At 40.2% G+C, this 18,530-nt stretch overlaps 1 protein-coding gene across 2 annotated transcripts in view; it reads left to right on the top strand.

Moving 5' to 3' along the window:
* LOC133462859 (regulator of G-protein signaling 6-like) overlaps positions 1–14,075 on the top strand; it is a 53,868-nt gene extending 39,793 nt beyond the window's left edge. The window contains exons 9-17 of one of the 2 annotated variants that reach the window (XM_061744313.1): positions 383–464; positions 1,474–1,548; positions 3,276–3,377; positions 3,501–3,673; positions 3,958–4,083; positions 5,843–6,029; positions 7,599–7,688; positions 9,925–9,984; positions 11,919–14,075. In XM_061744313.1, coding sequence (XP_061600297.1) covers positions 383–464; positions 1,474–1,548; positions 3,276–3,377; positions 3,501–3,673; positions 3,958–4,083; positions 5,843–6,029; positions 7,599–7,688; positions 9,925–9,984; positions 11,919–11,969 — 946 coding nt within the window. In that variant the 3' untranslated portion in view covers positions 11,970–14,075. The remainder of the gene's footprint in view (positions 1–382; positions 465–1,473; positions 1,549–3,275; positions 3,378–3,500; positions 3,674–3,957; positions 4,084–5,842; positions 6,030–7,598; positions 7,689–9,924; positions 9,985–11,918) is intronic. The other variant, XM_061744315.1, reaches the window with a different exon arrangement.
* The last annotated feature ends 4,455 nt before the right edge of the window (positions 14,076–18,530 follow it).

Genomic DNA, 18,530 nt, shown 5'->3' with positions numbered 1-18,530 from the left:
GTCTGTTGAAAAGACAAAAAAAGCCATGTTATCATTCATTGTCTACTGTTTTATAAGAGTATGGGTCTTGTGGGAAGCACTAATGCCTCATACTAGGGAGGAACAATGCAGAACAAGTGCTTATCAGTAAATGTCAGTTATGTAAGAGCTCGGGCTCACCCGAGGCAACACCAGAGATTGCTTAGTGAAGTAAGCAGACAGGTCAAGGCCCACACTCCTCGGCTTTGTGCGTTTTGATCTGGTCTGACTGTGATTTATGTGACAGAGAAAAAGAGTGTGTCTTACCGGTGAGGCAGGACTGTGTTGTCTTTTCTTGCTGTTGGACCTGATCTTTCAGCAGTGTGAGGTCTGTGTCTGAATGGACTGTTTCCTTTGTGCAAAGAATCGACAGGAAGAAGGACAAAGCCGAGAGGAAGATCCTTGACAGCCAGGAGAGGGCATTCTGGGACGTTCATCGGCCAGTGGTGAGTCGGAGGAAGAGTGAAAACAAAAATAAGCAGGACAGAACATAAGACGAAGGAACCGTGCTATGTTGGCAGACAGTTGTAGGCAGTACTCGAGTTGAGGGGGGATGAGGGGGGACGGCATCCCCCCCTGAAATAAAAACGGTCAAAATCATCCCCCCTGTAAAACTGCCATCCCCCTTTCCATCCCTTATGTCATTTCATCAATGAATGTGGTTTTACTGCTATTTCAACATTTAGAGTCATCACCAGAAAAATAACTTATTTGACAATTTTCACCTGTTTCAAGTAGATTTTCACTTGAAATAAGTAGAAAAATCTGCCAGTGGGACAAGATTTATCTTATCATTACAAGCAAAAAAGATCTTGTTCCACTGGCAGATTTTTCTACTTATTTCAAGTGAAAATCTACTTGAAACACGGGAAAATTGTTGTTTTTTCCAGTGATGAGTCTTGTTTTAAGTGTAATGAGATTTTTTTTACTAAAATGAGACATTTAAACTAGAAATAAGACAAATATTCTTGTTAAGATTTTGAGTTTTTGCAGTGATCCATTTTACTTATCCTGTGAAGGACAGAGTCATATTGATAAGTTCAGAAAACAGTTTTTAATTGTTGTGTTTTGATGTATTTGATGTAAGCCCAGTGGATATTTAAAGCTTACAGAAGGCTGCATTTAACTGCTGCTATGTCATTCCTGCAGTATTTCTGCAGGTGTTTTGGTCAGTGCTATTATTTGTAATATATTATATTATTTGTAATCAGCACAAATCCACCATCCCCCCCTGATTTTTTTTTACAACTCGAGTACTGGTTGTAGGATTAGGACTGTTTTGTGATTTTGTTTTGTCGGTAGCACAGTCAGATTTGGTTCCACCCACTTTGCATAAGAGCCTTTTATGAGCACTGCGACGGAGACAGAAACAAATAGTGTGAGCAAACAATACATTCAGGTATGATGCTGTTGTCTGACCGAGAAACGCGTTGTGTCTCCTGGTGCCTCCCACAGCCAGGTTGCGTCAACACCACAGAGATGGACATACGCAAGTGCCGGAGAGAGAAGAACCCACACAGGGTCAAAAAGGTGAGTGCAGGAGACAGCGCTGCAGCGCACGTGAGGTCCAAGTTGACTTTTCCCTAATGTGTCATTGCATAACTGACTCACATGTAGCTGCATGAGTCCAATACCATGAAGAAATTATTTGATGAATAATTACAATCATTGCGAATAAAGGTTGTTGTTGATTTACTTCCGTAATTTTCAATCTCCTTATAGTTTCAGTGCTGTTTGTACTCGGTAACAGTGGTTGTCAAATGTCCACAGCAGCCTTCTCAGCTGATACGATGATGGGGGGAAAATGGACATAATCACAGTTCATTGGATGTGCCACAGAGATGTTCTGTCACCTGCACTTGTTCATGATTTCACCACTTCAGCAACATACACTCACCGGCCACTTTACAAGGTACACCAGGTACATACAGCATTGAGAATAGGCTCTCTGCGATATTAGGTTTACCAATTTTACCTAGTAAAGTGGCCGGTGGGTGTACAGTGCAATCCCTCCTTTCTTCTCACTGTTCTCTGTAACATCCCCGTCTGCTTGAAGAGTCAGAGAGCTGGACACGCAGGATAAACCATCTCTCTGTGAAGCTCAGTAAGCTGCACATCTCTGTTTTATAGTTGCTTTGTTGGCTCATATGATACATCAGAGTTGGAGTGTGTCGATGTTTCTGCAGCTAACCATAAAGGCTGATACATACTCCACAAGAACAAATATAAAAATGAATAAATATTAGAAATGTAGTGACATAAAGCTGTGTGAATGAGGTTCATTGATTCCTATGGGAATCTCCTTAATCTCTGACTTAGTGGTGAAATCCCTCCTACTGGTGTTTTTTCTGGGGATTATTCGGCTTGTGTGTGTTTAAAATATGTCAACTACTAGTAGGATGGATTTTATAGAGAACAGCGCAGGCTGTGTCCAGTGCCAGCATGCACAGCACAGATACCAAGGCCGACATAGCAGGGTTTTGAAAATGAACTTCTGTCTTCTCTCTCTTAACACCGACCAGATTTCTTGGTCACAAATATGTTTAAATACTTTCACTATGACGAAGAACCCAAACTTACAACTTATACAGTACAAAGTTCTTTATAGAATACATTATACAGGACAATATTCCAGATGGGCTTTGTCACCTCGAACATCTGGAGGTTCTGGACGGAGATTCTGGATGGAGATTTGTGAGGATTTATCCACATGGATCAACTACAGAATTCCAGCGTGCCCCACGATATGTATATTAGGTCACCTGGGAGACATTCAAATGGAATCTAACTGGTTACATCTGGTTCTCACTGCCTTATGTATCGCAAAGAAAACCATTCTAGTGAATTGGAAACAAAAGTCCAGTTTATGTATTAACCCCTTTAGGAATCTTTTGTCAGATCATATTAGTAGTGAGATAATGTCTGCCTCCACTGAACAACATTCGGCTGAATTGCATTCTCTCTGGTCCCCGATTATAGGCTTCATTGCGTAGTGGGGGCGGGGTTTTTTTTCTTAAAAAAAAAAAACAACAAAAAAAACAAAAATTAATTTCTGTAGTTTGTTTTTGTAATGAAACTGTACACGAATAGTACAATCTTGGAAGACTTCTCTATCAGGGCAAAATGGAAAGACATTTTCAAACTCCTGTTTCCCCGACACCAAAGTCACCCAACACATCAAACTATTGCAAAACAACAACGGCATCAAAACAAAACTGCGCCCAACTTGTCTCTCTCCTTGTCCTTGCTCTGTCCAGTCAGTGTACGGGGTACCAGACGATGGTCAGAACCAGCCCAGTCCCATCCACATAAGCTCGCAGCCGACCAGGAAGCCCACCAAAGAGGATGTTCAGAAGGAGGCAAGTGACAATGTGACATCTTCCACTACTGTTGGCCTTTGTCACTCGTCCATCACAACAATAACCTGAGATGTAGACCGATGAGCTTAAGTCTAATTTATCTTCCTTGTTTCCGTCCCTCAGATAACCTTCTTGAATATGCAGCTGGACAGACACTGTATGAAGGTCTCCAAAGTGGCCGACAGTCTCATGAGCTATACGGAGCAGTTCATCGACTACGACCCCTTCATATCGACCGTGGAGCCCTCTAACCCCTGGATCAGTGACGACACAACCTCCTGGGACATGGAGGCCAGGTGAGGCTTCAGGTACTGTGTTCACATGTGGCCTGAGAGTTCACCAGGAGCTGATAGCACTGAGGTTAGGTGCAGTGTAGAGGTCTCTGTGTGGCTGAGCTGCTGCCGTGCTGGATTAGCCAGGACCTGTCCTTTTATATCTCATCTCAATTCAACACTAACATTTTTAAAGGTTGATTATAAACCAGCGTGCTGGTCCCCAGGCCTGAGGACTGTAAGGGAAAAGTTCAACAGGATCCTTGTGTTGTATTCCTGCTCTCTCTGTCTTGTATTGCTCTGAGCAGCCGTGATCCCGGCCAGCAGCGTGTGAAGAGATGGGGCTTCTCCCTGGAAGAGGCACTGAAGGATCCGGCGGGCCGAGACCAGTTCCTGAAGTTCCTGGAGTCGGAGTTCAGCTCAGAGAACCTGAGGTGGGATTATTCCTCCATCTTGGGACATTTTTAGGGAATTTTATCGATCCTTTCCCACATATGTGAAATATGGATTGGCTATGCCTTAATTGCTAAAATTGATTGCACAGATAAGATCAGATGAGACAGGAACATTTTGGAGGCATATTTTCTTCCTTTGGAGCTTTAGACGAGTTGCAGTGCAGCCTATGCAAATCTAAAAAATAGTAACGCTGGTCTTAATCGGTCAGAAAGCTTGACAGGTTTTTTAAGCCACTCTATTGTACAATACCATTTCTGACCACATGGGGCAATATAGCCACTGGCAGTACATCTTGTAAACCAGGGGTCGGCAACCCAAAATGTTGAAAGAGCCGTATTGGATCAAAAACACAAAAAACAAATATGTCTGGAAACATGAAAAGTCTTGTATCAGTCTTGTATCAGCCTTAGAATGAAGACAACACTGTTGTATGTATCTATATTAGTTATAACTGGGGGAAGATTTTTTTTTCATGATGCACTTCGAGAAAAAAGTCGAAATGTCGAGAAAAAAGTCGAAATGTCAAGAAAAAAGTTGAAATTTCGAGAAAAAAGTCGAAATGTCAAGATTAATGTTGAAGTACAATCTTGGGAAAAAAGTCGAAATGTCGAGAAAAAAGTCGAAATGTCGAGATTAATGTTGAAGTAAAATCTCGAGAATGAAGTCGAAATGTCAAGAAAAAAGTCAAAATTTCGAGAAAAAAGTTGAAATGTCGAGATTAAAAAGGAAAGGAAAAAGGAAGAAAAAAAGGAAAAAAGAAAAAAAAGGAAAAAAAAGGTCAAACATTTTTGAAAAAGCTCCAGGAGCCACTAGGGCGGCGCTAAAGAGCCACATGCGGCTCTAAAGCCGCGGGTTGCCGACCCCTGTTGTAAACGGAGGGTTTAGTTGCATCTTACATGGAATTTTTTGTGACATGTGGCTCACTTTTGGTCAACATTGGTATAGCTACAGTACATAAGGTAACTTTAAAGCAGCAAAAAGTAGCTTTTTCACACTTAAACATATGTTTCAGAGCCATTTAAAGGACTTTTGGATTCCCTTTGGAATTTTCTTAGCACTGTTTTGGTTTTGCTTCACTGCTATCCACAAAAACCAGCCAAGGCAGCTTTGGACTCCCATCCCAACTGTTGCTTCTGTTCTGACAACTATCTGTTGCTTAATCGGAGAGTGTCACATATCAACAGCACTGAAATAATCTCAGAGAGTTACAGTGGGTATTGTGAAGGAAGACAAAACAAGACCAGGTGACATAGCAAGAGGACAAAGAAAAGTCAATCCTAGACAATGCCATCAAAAGACTTAACTTCCAACCCTAGATAGGGAACCTCTGAGCTAAAAGTTACAAAAGTTTGTTCGTGCTGCTTTAAATAAAGACTTTAAGACCATGTGGGAAAATTATTAGTATTTTTCTTGCACTGACAAACTTGTTTCTCATTTTCCTTACTTCAAAAATACATTTTTAACCCTCACTTCACAAGTCACTTGCTTTGATCACAAAAAATATACTAATACATTCAACAATCACCGAGGGAGATACTGTCCACAGACCTATATCAATTATTATAATGATATTAAATAAAATCCTGCTTCGAAATTTCAATCTGGCCTGATGATGGAGGTCCGGGGATTTATCCGGTATTTATATGAGGTGGTGAATGTTGAACGTAGCTGTTGAAAGCATCTTTTTATATCCCAACTACATTTCTAGGTTATTAACTAGATATGACACTGTTGTAGGTTTTGGTTAGCGGTGCAGGATCTGAAGCGAAGGCCACTCCAGGATGTCTCCTCAAGGGCTCAGGAGATCTGGCAGGAGTTTCTGGCCGAGGGAGCACCGAGCTCAATCAACCTGGACTCTCACAGCTATGAAAAAACCAGCCAGAACCTCAAAGACCCTGGACGATACAGCTATGAGGATGCTCAGGTGGACTGTGTTGCTTCTTCCTGCTGGATGGATTCACACTGGTTTATTTGTTGATGCACTCAGTCCCACAAATCTAAACACACACTAGAAACATACACTTTAAACACAAACACTTGTACCCGTAGAGCCTTTAGTGAGTAGTTCGTAAAAGGGTGCCAGATCTGCTCTGGTCACAAACACAGCCTGCATGTGCCTCAGCTTGCACGAAGCCACTTATTTCCCCCCTCTCATCCTCTTCTCCACAGAACCACTCATCCCCTCTACCCCACTCATGCTACACAACTGAATGTATGAGAGGAGTAAAAAGAGACAGGAAGAATGACTGAGTGTATCTGTGCCAGGGCTTAATGAGGCGAGTAATGCCATGAATAGATTCCCCTGGTTTCAGAGTGAGCTGGTGATGGCTGACGTGCAGCGCCTCTTACTGGCAGGACATTTCTCAGCGATGCTGAGCTCTAATTCACACATGCATGTCCCGCATTAACATAATCAGTCCACTATTGATTTTCCCACATGTAGCTTTTAGGGTTGCCACCTTTCAGAAATAGAAATAAGGGATGCCCTGATTTCAGCAGCGCAGGAGCCAAAAAAAAGCCCCAAAACTTCTAAACTGAATAAAAATGTGTTTATTTTATATGAAAAAAACAAAATGCTTTTATTTAAAGTTTAAAGTGCTTTAATAGCATTGAACTTGCATGACTGTACAGACAGACAACCATATAGCAGCTGAAATAGCCTCCTATGCTACGTATGTCCATATCAGCCCAGATGTAATATAGCCTACAGGTGAAGAATATGGTGTAAAAGTTAATTTATTTCAATAATTCAACTAGAATATGGTGTAAAAGTTAATTTATTTCAATAATTCAACTAGAATATGGTGTAAAAGTTAATTTATTTCAATAATTCAACTAGAATATGGTGTAAAATTTAATTTATTTCAATAATTCAACTAGAATATGGTGTAAAAGTTAATTTATTTCAATAATTCAACTAGAATATGGTGGAAAAAGTTAATTTATTTCAATAATTCAACTAGAATATGGTGTAAAAGTTAATTTATTTCAATAATTCAACTAGAATATGGTGTAAAAGTTAATTTATTTCAATAATTCAACTAGAATATGGTGTAAAAGTTAATTTATTATAAATAATTCAACTAGAATATGGTGTAAAAGTTAATTTATTTCAATAATTCAACTAGAATATGGTGTAAAGGTTAATTTATTTCAATAATTCAACTAGAATATGGTGTAAAAGTTACCTTATTTCAATAATTCAACTAGAATATGGTGTAAAAGTTAACTTATTTCAATAATTCAACTAGAATATGGTGTAAAAGTTAATTTATTTCAATAATTCAACTAGAATATGGTGTAAAAGTTAATGAAAGTACAGATCGTGTCCCGTATTAGTTCAATACGGGACGCAACATTTTTTTCTCAAATAAAGGACAATTCCGTATTTTACGGGACGGGTGGCAACCCTAGTAGCTTTCTCACTTTTAGCGCTCAAGCCGACGCACACTCAACTGTTTTTTTGGGGGGGGTGGGTTTCTGTCTCCTGCAGGAGCACATATTCAAGCTGATGAAAAGCGACAGCTATGCACGTTTTTTGCGATCCAACATCTACCAAGACCTGCTGTTGGCCAGAAAGAAGGTGAGCCGCTCTAGCTGATGTTCTTCTCCTCCACATCCGACACAACGTGCTCGGTCTTGCCGCCTTTTCATTCTGGTTTGATTCTTGGTTTAGGATGTATGAAACATTCCAGGTTTGTGTCTATAACACGGTATAAGGTCAAAAGTGAAATACTGTTGTCAACATAACATGCCCAAAAGTAGTTGGTGAGAGTGGTGAACCTGCTCAACTTTTGAGGATGTGCTAATTTAGACTTCTGCTTTCTTTTGGGAAAAAAAAATCTATTGTTTTTTTTTACCACACAAAAGGTACTTGAGACATATGCTATTAAATATCTCCAGATCCATATTCTCATCTCCCTGTTTGAAATGAATACAAAACTGCGTACTTACAGTTTACAACATCTTCAGTAGACAAAGAAACCCGACGGAAACAACTACACAGAAATGTTATACTTTTCCACTATTTTATTAAAGAGAATGATCCAGTTTTATCCATCTGTGACTGGAAAAAAGGTGCTTTACTCTCTGCTACAAGCCGGGGCGTTTCTCTGTCTTTTCCTTTGATCATTGTGCAGATAAATTTCTTGTTAGGGGTCGTTTTCCTGCTGAATGAACCTCTTCTTTTAAAGATTCAGTCCATGGCAGTACGTCCTGTTGTGTCTTTCTTTAGAAGTAACTCATGCCATTCAGAATTCAATATAAATAAAAATATAAATCAAATCAGGCCCAGATCATGATACTACCACCACCGTGTTTCCGAGATGGGATGAGATTCTTTATTTTCTGATAATTTGCTTTAGTCAGTTCATTTCAATTCACTTTAGCTTTATATGTGTGCATATATATGTGTATATATATGTGTATATATATATATATATATATATATATATATATATATATATATATATATATATATATATATACATATTGTCAGTGACAGTGTCAAAAATCATGACAAATTCCATTTTAAGCCATTTCAAGGATACAATTCAACTCATTCCAAATTAGTCTGATCAGAACAAAGCCAGTTAAAGAAAAATAATTGCCTAGCTTAGGAAATTGACAGATTGGCCAACACTTTCCTTCGATACAACCCCCCATCCTGAACAAGCACAAGGGGACTGTGGAAAGGCAAAACTTCTTTAAAGGGAGCCAATGTGGACACTTTTAGTTGCGCAAAGGTTAACCAGGGTTTCTTGTTACGTTGGAACTATTACAGGCTTTGATGTTTGAACGGATCTTTGCAACCTGACAACTGCTCTAGCGAGTAACAGTTTTCTCCATTTGTAAACAACCTAGCATAAAATGCTGATCCTAAAGAGTCGTCCAACTTTGCCACTCACAGATAAGCAAAACTGGACAGTTTTCTGTTTATAAAATACATTTTATTTTGGAAGGGATATTAGATTATTTTTTTAAGAAGGGTCAACCAGCTCTCGTGATCTCCCATCCCAGCCAAAGTAACTTAGGACAAGACCAAAGCAAAGTGAGCCAGCAGCAGTAAATCTGGGACAGGTGCAGAGGTTACGTTAGGTCCACCTAATAGTTCCTACGTGCTGCTTTCATTGAGCTACAGGTGTAGATGTTGAAGTCATTCAATCAGATTTAAGTTGACTATATTAATGTCTGGCTATAAGTAGCATGAGAAAGAACTTGAGCTCTCAAAACATCAAGACACAAACAGAATCCACAAAACCCCCCGTAACACAAGTGCAAGAAGCAACCAGTTTAGTCAAACTGTCTACTAATAAATACTGTAGCACCAATTGCCAAATGCAGGTGATGCATAGATGTAAAAGATGAAGTTGCATATGATTCGAACAGCTGACAGATGCAACTTAATGACTGAATTTGTTTTACTGCTATTTTGTGTACCTGCTGTTGAGTTTAAGCTTGACTTGCACAGCTGAACCCTCACTTAGCTGTTTAACTGTGTAATATGGAGCTTTTCAGCAGATCACAGCTTCCTCTGTTCATGCTAGCCTTTCTGCCCTCTCTCATTTGAACACTGCTCCCTCTGCTGGCCTCTTACTGACCCCCGCTCCATTTTTCCCCACAAAAAAAAATGCCACCCCACCCCAACACCCCACCTCCCCCCGCTCGCACTTTCTTGCCTTTGGCCCTGATCTCTGCAAACGCTTGGCCCTCCCCCTTTTTTTATCCCCCCTCACTAACGGCATCACTTCCAACCCCCCCCACCCCGGCAACACCGATACCTGACCCAAACACTCACCCTGCTTCCCCTCCCAAAACAGCAGCCAGCAGACACTGAACAGGGCCGCCGCACCTCCTTGGAGAAGTTCACCCGCAGTGTGGTAAGTCCTCTGGAGCTGGGGCTGCTCATGTCACAAACCACACTGGCTGGCTCACTATCAGTGGCTTTTGCACTTACAACCATATTACACTCTATTGTGTGTGTGTGTGTGTGTGTGCGTGTTTGTTTGTTGTTTTTTTTTAACACATGTAATAGAAGTGTATTAGTGGGAATAAGATGATATAATAGTTACGTCAATGGTTGCAGGCAAGTATTTTAGAAGAACCCGCCTTCTACTTGGATTTAAGTCATTTCATGTCAACTCAGCCGAGAGTTTTCCTCCTTCATTTTTTTGATTTTGCTTATTTTCTTTCTAGTGAATTTGTTGAGCCGTGGTTTTTACAGTCGCTATCACAGCAGGAAGAGAATGTTGGAAAAAGCTTTTTACAAATGTGAAATTTCTCACATTTTGCTGTACTTGATACATCCAGTTTTTAATAGCTTGGCACATTAAGATCAACCTGAGTAAAATCACTTTTTATCCAGTTTTCCTTTGCATAGAAGTGTGACAAATATCCAGCTGATACTTGTACGCAGGTTTTATCATTTTTGCAAACACACACACCCGTACGGGGTCATTGATGTCTCATCTGTTCATTTCAAATTTCTCCACACGGAGCTCGTACCCTCTTCATCCCCAGCCTTTGGGACGTGTGCACAATGCGGTTTTGAATTCTCTTGTCTTCTCTTTACAATAATTTACTCTCGCACTTGATGACGAAGAAGAGATGCTCCGTGGATATCCTCAGACTTTCATGGGCAAAACTTAAAATCAACACATGAATACTAACACCTGTTTGAAATAACACCAAACATTAGTTTCAGGCTTGAACAAATCAAACGTAATAACTATATTTTCTTTTTTTTCGTGCAACGATGGGTGATGCCAAATCAGACATACTTTGAAACTGCGCAAATTTGCTAAAAAATATATATTGGCTGATTTTATCTGATGCATTTTGAGCGATACTTTACTTTTTTAATACAGAGGTTCCCAAAGGAAGTTTTTTATTCAAGTAAAAGTATAAAAGTACTGGTTTCAAAACTACTTAAAGTATAAAAGTAAAAGTAATGTAAGGGGGAAAAAAGCCATTAAGGACAAAAGCCATTGAAAATGAATGCATCTTAGTATAATGCAAATATATTAAAGAACCATATATGTGTACTATTGAGCATTAACATGTGTTTCAGAGAGCAGGAGATATGATGACTAGTTGCCTATAAGTATTGTAATGGTGCAAAAAGTCAAACTTCAGAGGCATGTTATCTTTTATCCTAACCTTTATTGGAAAGTACATCCAAGTTTAGTTGCAGGAATCTGAGGGAACGGATGTAAGAACAAAACTGGACAAGAACATCTGAAACAACCACAACCAAATTCACTCTATCCGGTTGGAGCAATTTAACTGGATAGTTTTTTTTTAAAGGTCGAAATGAAATAGAGTAACGAGGCTGTTTTTAAAATGTAAGGAGTAAAAAGTACAGATAATTGTGGGAAAATGTAAGGAGTAAAAGTAAAAAGTCGTCTGAAAAATAATTACTCCAGTGAAGTATAGATAACCAAAATTTCTACTTAAGTAAGGTAACGAAGTATTTGTACTTTGTTACTTGACACCTCTGGATAAATCATATATTTTTGCCCTTTTGTAGAAATGTAGCTATGCAGGATTTGTAAACTGCTTTAACCAGTTAGATAGTTGAGTTGAAACCTGTAAAGTAGCTGTAATACTCCCTTGGTTGTAGTAATCAAGATTTCGATACCATTTAGGTCCGTCCTTCACTTGAAAAATAAATGAACATAATCAAAAAGTTGATTTTGGGAATATATATATATTTTTTAAAAGCCCAAGTGACTGGATTTACCACTCTATGGTGTGTAGGGTGCTTGGGGTTTCTGCATCTTGTGATGTGACTTCATTTTGATTGACGTTCTAGGGCAAGTCTTTGACGGGAAAGCGGCTGACAGGCCTGATGCAGTCGTCCTGACACGGCCTGTGCTGGGGAGGCACCGCCAGACCCTGCCGGTGGGGTGACTGGCACGCGGGGCCCGAGGCCGGGGCCCGGACAGCAGAGCTGGGCGGGACGGGGCTGCTGCGGAAGTTCTGTTTCGCTGCTCCCCCGAGGCCATACTGGTAGTGGAGAGCTGCGCCCGCCGGGGTCCACGCCCCAAACAGAAACTCAAGACCGTGCTGACCCGGGGAACCTCGGCCGACACATCACACGGCATGCAGCATACGGTATAAGCACATCCAGACCAGGGCTGCCCTTCTCTTCATCACAAACGTGGTCATTTCTGGTTGTTAAGCTTCTCAAAAGTGATTTTGTTTCGTGTTATTTTATTTATTTGTTGACTGGATTTCCTGTTTTAGCCACAAAATTCGAAATAATGAATACCAAACTATCCAAAAACGATCTCTGGCCAGTCCTAACTCAGACATAGATAAACAAAGAGGCTTATCAGATACAAAACTATTTTATATACACTGTTTCTGTTCTCACAAGGAGGTAAGCAATAAACATAGTCTGAATCATCCTTTTCTTTTTTTCAAAGAAATTAATCCAGCCTCTTTTTATATTTTTTGAAACTCCTGTAATATCAGTGTTTATGACGTATGTGATATGTCTGTTGAATAGCACAGTTTGGCAGTTATTAAGACGTAAAAAGCCCCTCACGTTGTTCTGTCTAAAGAAATCCATCAAATTGATTTCTGAAGGTGGGATTTCTTCACGCTTCATTACATTCCAGAATGTTACATAAGGGCTTAATGTAGCAACCACATGGCACCGTCGCATGTTTCATCCTAATGTCCATGTCGAGAACTTCTCCAGAAGTGCTTTGTTACAAGACGTACGGCACAGACGGATTTCCTCCAGTCGGCAAGCCGCTCGACCGCTAACACGGGTTCCAAACTTTTCAGGCCGCAGAGTGAAATGACTCAGCTCCAGGAGTACGTGCGTGTGTGTGAATAACTTACTGTACGAGGCCTAAAAACGTGGCTCACAAGCATGGTTGTGTGAACCAGTGTAGTATGAGCTTTTAGTTTAGGCACAGTGATAGTAAACACAGTCAAATGTGAATTATAATCCACATGCTTTTTTTTTTTTTTGGCTCCTAATATGGTTTAGTGTTTAGGGTTTCCAGTGCCATGGGTCCATCTAGTGGTGTGTAAACCACAGGACCAACAACAGAGTGTTACAGGACTGCACTCTGAGTTGTCGCCGTATTAAATGACATCATGATGTGGCTGACCTCCAGTCATGGAGACATCACAAGGCCTGCCGTCCAAGTGGGATCATTTACGTTTTTGTTTTGTTTACTGCATGAGTTAATTGTTTTTTCGTTTTTTGTTTCAAACCAATGCCTACTTTTTTCTCTTCATGTAATAAACTCGTGTTAATAACTCATGTGCGGGGTGGACGTGGGACCACGATGGCGTGGGGAGCGTGGCTGTGGAACAGCCCTGACCCGGAGTTCACCAGCCAACGGACATCAGACGTGAAAAGTGCTGAACTGGGAACGATAAATGGCTCACGATGGGTGCTGTTACACTGAACGTGAAGGCCTCTCTGCTCCTCTCTGCTCCGCTGTGCTCTGCCAACCTCTGCTACACACAGGAAGTGCTCCAAACAAAGACAGTTTAGTCTCACAGCTCCACCCTGAGGCCAGAGACGGCTACAGCGAGAAACTGGAGTTGAATGAAAATCATCTTTTTTTTTTTTTTTTCTTTGTCACTGCGATGAACTGTACAGGTCATATAACTAATTATCAATAATATCCTAAACCAGTAACCTCTTGACTATAAGGTAGAGAAAGAAAGATACTTAACTTGAGTCGATGTACCAAATGTTATCCTCTGCACAAATGCAATGACACTGCGTACTGGGTGCGTTGTAAATGTAAAATGGTTACGTTTCATTATCCAAAAGCACACTTCATTATGATATGGGCACATTACTATGCATGTAACATATTCAGGGCATTTTGTGCTTTTACGGTGGTTTCCTGATCAGAAGGAAACCTCCTGGCACTCTAAAACACTCCGGCTTCTGCTATCTGTTTATGGGTAATAAAAAAATGAATACTTCTCTGGACATGGTTTGAGTTTCTGCTTCTGTTTATTTCTAAGGTTTATTCACTCCTTTGGTTGTTTTTACTTGATATATGCAAATGTTTCCAAAACATTATATACATAACCAGGTTCAAAAGTGGCAGTTTGGACATTGAAAGTGCCCATGAATTATTAAAACCTGCCTTTAACAGTTAAAGTATACTTGTTGTCTGCTACAGACCATTGGGCCAATCTTCATTTTATCTTTGTTTGTTAGGACTTTCTCCTTTGGTGAGGGTAGACTTTATATCCACCAGTACTGATGTCATTTCTAGGGCCCTGGTTGGGGTCAGAGCACAGGAGTGAAAAGCTCATGTCTAAATTAGGATTAGGCATTAAGCATTAATGGTTAAGGTTAGGAATAGTAAAGCTGGACTCAAAACAGTTTTGCCAGCTGCATTTTGACTCCAGTCATACTCAAATGTCTGATCTCATTTCTCTGTAAGAGGTGAAACTAAATTGTTTTAATTAAAAATTATTAATTCAATTATAGCAGAGGATAGATTTTGTATAGAACAGGGATATAAATCTCTTCTGGTCAACTCTCCAAGAAAGTAGATAAATAAAGATATCTCCCATTAAAAAATGCACCTTCTGCCAAGTAAAATATTTATATATGTGTATATATATTACGGAAGAGTATTAGGGCCAGGCAGGAGAAAAAATAAAAATAATATTGGAGAGGAGGAAGATTTTTTTTTCATTATGCACTTCGAGAAAAAAGTCGAATTGTCGAGAAAAAAGTCGAAATGTCGAGAAAAAAGTCGAAATATTGGGAAAAAAGTCAAAATTTCATGAATAAAGTTAAAATTTTGAGAAAAAAGGCAAAATTTCGACTTTTTTCTCGAAACTGTATTTCAACATTATTCTCGACATTTCGACTTTTTTCTCGAAATTGTATTTCAACATTATTCTCGACATTTCGACTTTTTTCTCGAAGTGCGCAATTAAAAAAAATCTCAAATATTTTTTCTCCTGCATGGCCTTAATACTCTTCCGTAATTATATATATATATATATATATATAAACAATATTTAATGGGAACTACTGTATGTGAACACTGCAGCTCAAAACCCTTGTACAGATACACGTTTTCTCCTGATCAATCTCTATGTTTAGGTTCAAAGCCCCTGCTGCTCCTTCACGCTCAGTGTATGAAGGTCACGCTCAGCTGGACCTCAAAGAAAAGATCGACAACCCGATGATATTCATTCTTTATTTTTATTTTTTTTGTCAGAACAATAAAAATAGTTAACAAAGACTTCTTCATTTAGACTTGTATTTACAGCAGATGGGGAAGGAGAAAAAAAAAACAAAAAAAAAGACAGGGATGTCCATTTCATCTCCTTTTGGCTCCACCCCCGCCCCGACAGACTTCACATGGGGCCTATTGCTGTGTCTTTGACGAGGTATACAAGCTCTTCAACGGTGGAGGACGCCCTGTTTTGGAGCAGACATGATCTTCTCCACGTCTGAGCTTCTCCTTTAGTTCATAGTTGCACCACACGGGGCCTTGTGGGACACACGCCTCCACCCACGGGTGCCACTTTGGAAAGATAAGAGATGAGACGACCTACTTCAGTCGGGAAAGAGCACACAAATGACAACGGGGGAAAAATGGCAAGGTGATGGACAAGTTTCAGATGCATTCTTTGTCCAGCTGGGGGGGTTAAACGGCTATGTGGAGGTTCCCTGAGGGAGGTGAAGAGAGATGGTTCACAAGAAAGACGTAACAGACACAGGATTAATGGTGAACTTCAGTAACGGAGCAGCTATATTGGACAATCACAGAAAAGAACACGCGCCTCTTAAACAATATGTGCAACCTACAGACCTAAATGGCTTTTTGATACAGTAACTGCACTTGCCAAACATCATTAAGCAATTATACCCTTAAAATAATTGAGACAAGTTCAAAATAACAATTTTGAGCATAGTTCTGTCCGTCTAGCGATATCATTTTGAAATGCAGCTGAGATGAGAAATCTACCCAGACCTAAGACAGTCGAGAGGTTTTGCATGGCAGGAATAACACTATTGAGATCTGCGGGAGGGACAGGAGACAAAGCTAAGCTTCAGCTTTCCTATAACGTGACACTGCAACATCCCAAAATCTGTCCTGAGAGTGGATGATTATGATGGGATTCGTCAGGAGGGTGAAATTGTCCGTTCTTGTCAGTTGAATACAATAAAAATAAACCGGGGTTGAGTAGCTGCACAAACAGCAGCGGAGGAAATGACGAGGCCTGAGTAGCTGTGGTTATTGTGCACCTGATCAGGACAGAGGTATGAGTACAGTCTGAACATATCCGGGAAGTCAAACTTTCAAAACTTGTAGAGCTCAAAACATAGTGATTGTGTTCAACAGAGAAAAAAGATGCAACTAAAACGAATAAAAACGGTGAAAGTGAATCACTGCAACCCATCTGAAATCAGAAACCAAAGAAACGGAGGGTGAAAACAGACAGAAGAAGAGCATTTCTGCGTCCGTGTGAGGAGCTTTAGTAGTCCAGAGGTCTGCGTGTGATAGTGGTGGATCGGGGCACCATCTCTATGGCTGCGGGTCAGAGGAGGGTCACTGGTCCAATCGGGTTGGATGGCTGTCGAGGCTGGTTTCCAGTGCAGAGCGGCAGGCTGGCACAGTGATGAGGATAACGATGTCTTTGTGTCGCATCGGATCACCCAGCAGACGCCCGATCACAGAGCAGGAGTGGGCGGGGCGGGGCCTCAGGGCCCCCCCCTCTCCTGTCCCCAAATGTGCCCGTTGGGCACAAACAATCCAAAGGCCTGGCCTTTAGTGTTCAGAGGAGCTCCGGCCAGAGCAGGAAGGATGAAACCAAACTGGATGCTCACATTTCTAATGTTCACAAGATACATATTCTCAAGGGAGCAGTTGTTTCAATTAAGCATCATGGCCTGTAGAAGCGATCAATACCTATTTATCTGTTTCTGTCAGTCATTTTTAGGCCTAAATGGAGAGGGACATGAAGTGTCAGGTTCTGAGGGTTAAATCCTCGTCTTCACGAGTCATCTCCGCCCTCCAGCCCTGCGCAACACAAAAACAGTGGTTAGTTTTTTTTTTTAGTTAGTTAGTTAATATTTATTTTGGTCAATCACAAGCATAAAAATCAACAAACAAGATAACAAATATCCACAGGTTTTTCCCTGGTCAACATTGTGGTCTGGGCTTGAAGCATAAAGCTTATCTTTCCCACCTTGGTTAGCCTCGCATGAGTGTCGAAACAAAAGAAAAGATTTGCAAACATGCTGGCAGACGTGCATGGCCACACCTGAACACGTCAATGCTCCAAGCTCAGTGTTTAAGTCACCATGATCCCCAGATTATTAAACGGCTGATGTTCAACAAATCTACATTTTTAAATTTACATTTTCATTTTCACTGGAGTATAAAGTGACATTTTGATGCAACGATGAAAAGTGAACAGTTTGTGCTTTTGTATCAAATATAAGATGAACATTTAAATCTTAATAAAAGTATGAAGCTTTTGTGGCTTTAAAAATGAAGTCACAGATGGATAAAATATTGGACCATTTGCTTTCAAAAATGAAAAGTGAGGTGAGAATGTTACTTCTAAAGCTAAATAATGTGGGAATTTCTCAGTGGAAAACTATGCTACACATTGATTTTGTTATACTAACCACTACACCTTTTCAAAACAGAAGTCTGAACAAAAAATAACCGGTGAATAAAAACAGAAGGCACTGATTTGCAAATCATTTCTACTCTATTTCATGAACAGAAAAAATGTGTACGCCAGCGACAAGAAACAGGATAAGTAGTGTATTATTTTCACATTAATTAAATAAAACAAATTTAAAAAATCAAAAAAAAAAAAATCACGTGGGCAATAACAAGCAAACCCCATGATGCAGTAACCTAAAGTAGTCAGTAGTAGTGAAGTTTAGTTGTTTTTTTAAGCATTTCTGATGTAGATTTGCCGTTTTGTTTAGGTCCACCTTCCCTATCCTGCATCAGCTGTGAGGGTCCCAAAGTCTCAAGGTTGCAAAACTGAAATCATAACTCTTCCACCGCCACTTCTGATGCATTTGGTTTTTAACACCTCAATACCATTTGTCTTTTGGACATTTTTCCAGAAGTCTTGCGGTCTGCCGGCATGCAGTTTTGTGAACCTCAGTTTTGTAAACCATTCTTCCAGATCTTAGATTACATCTTTATTGTCATTTTTATATAACAATGTCCTTTTTAGATAAAGACTTTCTCCTGACTTTCTCCTCCTCTACTTGTTCATGGACTTTCAAATGCTTAGCCCCCTCAGGGAGGCCGTTGGAGTCTGAGATGCAACTTCCTGGCTGTTTTTGCAGTTCTTTTTGGGTAAAATTGCTCAAACGTTCCCTCCTGGAGAAATTGTCAAGGATGCTTTCCATTTGTAAATAATCTGAACTCCAAAGTGTGTG

This window comes from Cololabis saira, chromosome 16 (assembly GCF_033807715.1).
Source record: "Cololabis saira isolate AMF1-May2022 chromosome 16, fColSai1.1, whole genome shotgun sequence".
NCBI lineage: Eukaryota > Metazoa > Chordata > Actinopteri > Beloniformes > Belonidae > Cololabis > Cololabis saira.
The sequence above is the reverse complement of the archived record's forward strand: the minus strand, read 5'-3'. Positions and strand labels throughout refer to the sequence as shown.